Consider the following 6,000-nt stretch of genomic DNA (forward strand, 5'->3'; position numbering starts at 1 on the left):
AAAAAAAAGCTTATGAAACTTATGTTCTTATTACATGATTATGTATGCATTGTGGAGGACAGAGGACTCTCTTCTCCTTTTAGAAAAAATAAAAAGTTAAAGTCGTAATAATAAATATTTTCCAGTGTGTGCTCATTTTTTAGTGAAAAGCAAGGAGAAACCCCGTTTGAAGTTTTTGAGATTTTATAGGAACATTTTGTTCATTCATGCTTCATTTCAATACTTGCCTTCTTTCATCATTTTTTAAAAATAAGTAATAATGTAACACTTCTCTAATTTTAAGTTTTTCAACCTGTTGTTCTAGAGTAACTGATGTGATATTTAAAGTTAGAAGCATTCTGTTTCCCGGCAATAAATATTTATGCTCAGTAAGGAGGAAGGGTGCTTTCTGATTTCAAAGCATGATCTGACTCTTTAAAAGACAAATACAGAAAAAGACAAATAGTAGAAAAAAAGATTTATAAAGGGAAAAGTTTATTCCTCTGTGGTCCCCAAACCACCTCCCAAATAAAGGAGGAAAATAACTACCCTCAGAGTCTAATACATATTAATGGAAGGAAATCTAGTTAAATGTGGGTTCAAGATCTTAGGTTGAAAGAAAAACTTTTCTAAAGGTACACTTTTTTTTTTTTCTTTTTGCTTGGACAGGCACTGGGGATCAAACCGGGGTCTCCGGCATGGCAGGCAAGAACTCTGCCTGCTGAGCCACCGTGGCCAACCCTCTAAAAGCATACTTTTTACAACTGGTTTACATAAGTCAAAACTACAGAGGGCATGAATTGAACAAAACCAAAATAAATAAATGCTATGTAAACTTCAGATTTGAAAGCATTTACATTAGATAAGAGTGATTTTTTTTCATAAGGTCACTCAACAAAGCCTTCAGGAAAGCAGGCACTTTAGAAACACAAGGTAATTTCAAACTGAATACTTTTTTTAAAAAATCAATGCTTTCTTTACTAATGAAACTACTTTTCATAACTTCTTTTCCAAGAAATGTAAAAGATATATAAGGACTTAGAGAAAACCATATTTATTCTCAGGGTTCTTTCATTCTCTTATTATAAGGGCTGTTTTTAATAGAAATGATTTAAGAATGGCCACACAGAAAGTTTTACTTCCTCTCTTTGCTTACTTTATGCAGGCTTCTCATGCCCTGCTTTGGACTTTTTTTTTTTTTGCATTTGGTTACCTTTCCTCTCCTTTAAATTCACTGCAATTCTTACCTTCTCCATGAAGGCATTACTGAAAGCAAAAAGTTTAGCAATATCTTTCTTATTTTAAGTCTAATCCACATTTTCCTCTACACACGTATGAACAGTAACAATACTAGTTCACATTTTGGGGGACTTAGCACATGCAGGGCGCTGTACCAACTGAAAGGCTACTTTTTACCTCGGTCCTCAGAACAACCCTAGTAGGTACAACTATTATCCTCTCCACAGAAGAAGGAACAGGATGAGATGGTTAAAAAATTACATCTGAGTTGGCACTGCAAGAGCTGGGACAAGAATGCTACTAGACTGGTCCCGAAGACTGCATTCTAAACCACTGGATTTCACTGAGATTTTGACACTACACTTTATGTAAAATCATCACAATTATGCCCTCGCTTGCTTGATTTTTAAACCAAATACCCATGGGAGAGTTATATCAAATTGCTGATGGCACCTTACTATGACCATGAACTGGGGAATTGTTTTATTTGTTGATATCAGAGTTGGTGACAGCAAAGGCCCATAGGATCCTGGTGAAAAGGGGAACCAAATGTAAAAGAAAAGGTGCGAAAAAAGGAATCTCCAGATACCATCATTTGGCAGCTCTGCTCATTTTACCTCTACTCTAGGTTACCTACAAACTGCCTACTCTTCTCCTTCAAGGAAACATTAACAGGGAACATATGAAAGAGGACAGAAATTATTTTTGAAATGTTAAATCAGAAAAAAACAAGAGTGAGCTCCCTTTGATTATAAAACTGAAATTGCAATAAATGATAAACTACTTTCCCTGGACTCTCGGGATATCTGATCTACTGGGAAAAAATTTTAATAGCTGCTCTGAAGTCCTGTGGACTGGCAGAATGGATGGGAACACAGAGGCCTCCTGACATGGTTTGGTGTATTTTCATAAGACACTAATCTAGACTTGTGTTCCATTTGTAAAATCAGCAAGTTCTATTATTTTATCACATCGAAGGTTCTCTCCATTCCTGAAATTCTGTATCTGCTTTCTCCTCTACCTAGCCTGCCTAACAATCTTATATTTCCCAATGAAAGGATTTACATCAGATTTATTGATCTCTTTTTCAGTACTGCTAAATCCTAAGAGTTTAGTAAGAGAAAACCTAACTCAACCTGGTTGAAACAGGAAAGACTCATATTGATGATATTACCAAAACCTGAAATTTCTTTCAGTCTCCCTAAACTGCCTTCTATGGCATTAGTTTTATTTCAAGTGTGCCTAACTTCATGAATGCAGCAGACACCAGGACTGCATGCCTCCTTGCTTCTACAGCAGAATAAAATATTCCCAGAAAAAAATCGTAAGATTTGATTGGACTGTGCTAGGTCATAGGTCATAACCCATCTTCTTCTGAATCAATTACTACAGAAGGGCAGGCAGGATGCAGTGACTTTTGCTAATCCTGTTCTACGTGCTGTACTCCTGGAGCTGGGGTAGAAGGTCCTGGGAGCCATATGGTTTCAGAGAACAAGCAAGGAGGAACTGTGTGTCAGGAAGGCAACCAGAAAATGCCCATTGCTTGCGGAGAAGGTTAATGTAGATAGTGCAAAATAAAAAATGGCCATTTCATTAATGTATTTTTTTCCCATTGAGTTATTTTGATAATTAAACATTATAAAAGTCAACATACTCATTTTAGCTTATGAAAATGGAGCAACTCTGTATTTTTGTATAATCAAGTCCTTTAGGAACTCTTTTGAGAATACTGACCCCAACAGTTACCTATTGTTATTATTGTTAAGTAGTGAGAAGCAAAGAACAACAAAATAACTACAAACCACCACAAATGACTATTTGATAAAATTACGATACTCTTGGGCTAAAAGAGTGCTTATAGACCAATTACTAGATTTTAGTAGTATAAACTCAATTTAAGCAAATACAGGGAGAAAATCTCTTTTAAAAGTGAAGAGATGAATATACAACTATGTGATAATATTGTGAGTTATTGATTATCTATCAAGAATGGAATGATCATATAGTAAGAATGTTCGTGCTTCTATGTTGTCATGTTTTAAAAAAAAGTGAAAAGAGACAAGAAGAGGCACACTTCACAAATGAGCACTGTCATTCTTCTCTCCTATTTCTAATCTCTTTACACTTCTTTTGACTAAATGCTAAGGACCTAATAACATTAAAGGCCAAGATGTTAACAACCAAATATACAGAAAAGTAATCTGCATGACCATTAGGGAATGGGGGAGTAAGGGTCATTTTTACAGTAAAGTAGTAAAGTAGTTATTTATAGAAAATTTGATCAAGTCATCAAATAAATGACTGTCATTCTTTAGTCCCTCCAAAAAGCATTGAGTGTACTCTCTAGAACTTATGAGTATCAATTCCAAAGGAATTCTCCCCAATAAGTAGAATACATTAATTTTCTCAGTACTCAAAAAAAAAAATGTTATCTGCAACAATGAGTCATCAACCACTGCAGTTCCAACAACATCCAAGCCTTTCCCTGTCTCTGCAGCCCTTCAAAAGGGGAGGACTATCTTTTAATGACACACATAAATCCCTGCACTGCCTGCCTGCAAAGCATAATTAATTCTGGCCTTTTTATGGTTAATGAAACACCTCAAATTCATTACAGCAGTGGGTTTGAGTTTCTTGTAGATACCGAAAATAGGGGAGAAAATCCCTAACATCAACTTTGTTCTACTCAAAATGCTTCATAGCTACGTTTGAACGAGCTCTGCCATTATTTCTTCAAAACACAACAAATACAAGGAAGTCATGCTAAAGAAAACTCACAATCAACTACCTGTTATGAACAGTTTTCTTCACTTTTTAATGTGTGGAATGCTTTGTTTTGAAAATTCTTAGCAGTAAGCTACGTGCTTGTATTTCCCAACTTGTGGCTGCAATGACCTCTTAGATGTAGCTGCTCAATATAATTTCCCTTTATTGAAAGTTTTTCACATTTTAATATACATTTACATAATGCATTACACAGAATGTTACCCCACTGAGAATTCCAAAAAGTAAATTTTCCAGGTTCCATTTCAAAACACAAATACAATATCAGTAAAAAAAAAAAAATTAAATATGAGTAAAATTTTAAAAACAAAATATAATTGAAATTATAATATGCGATTATTCTAGCCACTCTGAGGAGTCCTGGAAGCAAATGTCTACTTTAAAGAAGTTACTACTGCTGTAAATGTAGTTTTCTTACTTTATTATAAAATATATGGTAAATAAGTGAATAATGAAGCACAGAATTTCTCTCACCTGTTTAGGTGTAACCCCAGGCATACGAATATCCAATGCAAAATCTGATGAATCAATAGGAATTACTGGTCTGGTGGTACCAAGACATTCATTGGGCAGTGACCTGGTAGATTCTTTAAACCTTAAAAAAAAAAAGACAATTTCAATATCCTTGGGCATAATGGAATCTTAACTCAAGATAAAAAGGGGATGTTATGACTTTCTAAGAATAAAGACTGAATTAAATCCAATGTAAACTCTAAAGATGTGCATATCACATAATTTTCTAAAATATACTCAGAACTGTATTTTAGAGGACAACCACAATATATACACACCTTGTAAACAAAATACAGCCAATGCAACCAAGAAGGCAACATTTAAAATTCCATTCAATAAAAACTTGTCAAAATATATATTTGTGTCTAGTTAATGAAGATAAACTGTTAATAAGCTAGAAATGATCACAGACATGCCAATTTCCTAATGATAGAAAAATTAACCATAACTCAGTATAAATTTTTAAAACTATTATATTGGTGTTGCGTGTGACTAATCAGAAACAAAAACCAAGAATAATCTTGCTAGGAGGCAGAGTTGTATGGGGTGATAAAAAGCCTGTGATGTGAATTACAAATGCAAAAGTGCATAAATATTTAATATGGTAATTATAAGGAGTGTGTTTACAGCTCAATGTTTTCTTGTGAGCTCTTACAGTCTATCTCTGCTTCTCCCCACTGCTGATCTAACTTGATATTTCATTCTCCAAGCCGTTACAAGAAGACATTCAAGTCTACACGGCTACATCGTAGTTTCTGAAATATCTCCCCAAGAGGGAGTGATTAGTATTGGAAATCACAACTTTTAATTGGAGTTTTGAAAGCCAGGGCAGCTTGGCTACAATGCAGTGGGCTTTTTCTGTACGAGGGAGTTTACAAGAAGTTACTGTGCCAAAAACTCCCAACTCATTACAGCAAAATGCATCAACCCTGTGTATTTCTCCCACTCAGGTTTGTAAAAGTGATTACATTTCTAAACAGCATGCACAGAAACCACCCAAACAACATTTCGCCTTCTTTAAAACACACACACACACACACACACACACACATACACACCCACCTCTTAAAGACAGAAAGTGGGCTTCTGTAACCCAAACAGCTGCTTTGGAAAACAAGGAGAACTAGCAGGCTAAGGACGCGGCCGGCCATGTCCGCGCCGGTCCGGCCCCGCGGGGGACAGCACCCGGCAGCGCAGCGCAGGGCAGGGCCGGCGATCCCGCAGCGGCGCCGCCTGCAGCCGCTACTTCATGGCCCGGGCGCGGCGGGCGTCCTGCTGCCGCCACACACCGGGAGCCGCGAACAGCGAGCTGGACGGCGCGAGGTGTCTCGATCGCAGGCAGAGAGCCGTGGGAAGGCTGTACTTTTGTCCAGTCCGCAGGCGGAAGCTGCCCTCCTTCCAGACTGCCCTTTTTTTTTTTTCGGCCCTGGTGTTGGGGCTACAAGTACGCGCTCCTTATCACTCCGGAATGACAGGGACTGGGAG

At 37.0% G+C, this 6,000-nt stretch overlaps 1 protein-coding gene across 16 annotated transcripts in view; it reads right to left on the minus strand.

Moving 5' to 3' along the window:
* The window catches only part of PAM (peptidylglycine alpha-amidating monooxygenase), a 169,309-nt gene extending 163,596 nt beyond the window's left edge, over positions 1 to 5,713 (minus strand). For all 16 annotated transcript variants that reach the window (XM_077139065.1, XM_077139064.1, XM_077139063.1 and 13 more), the window contains exons 1-2: positions 5,578 to 5,713; positions 4,477 to 4,597 (exon numbers count right to left, since the gene is read on the minus strand). In XM_077139065.1, the coding sequence (XP_076995180.1) occupies positions 4,477 to 4,597; positions 5,578 to 5,666 (210 nt within the window). In that variant the 5' untranslated portion in view covers positions 5,667 to 5,713. The remainder of the gene's footprint in view (positions 1 to 4,476; positions 4,598 to 5,577) is intronic.
* Positions 5,714 to 6,000: the final 287 nt, after the last annotated feature.

This window comes from Tamandua tetradactyla, chromosome 21, assembly GCF_023851605.1.
Source record: "Tamandua tetradactyla isolate mTamTet1 chromosome 21, mTamTet1.pri, whole genome shotgun sequence".
Taxonomy (NCBI): domain Eukaryota; kingdom Metazoa; phylum Chordata; class Mammalia; order Pilosa; family Myrmecophagidae; genus Tamandua; species Tamandua tetradactyla.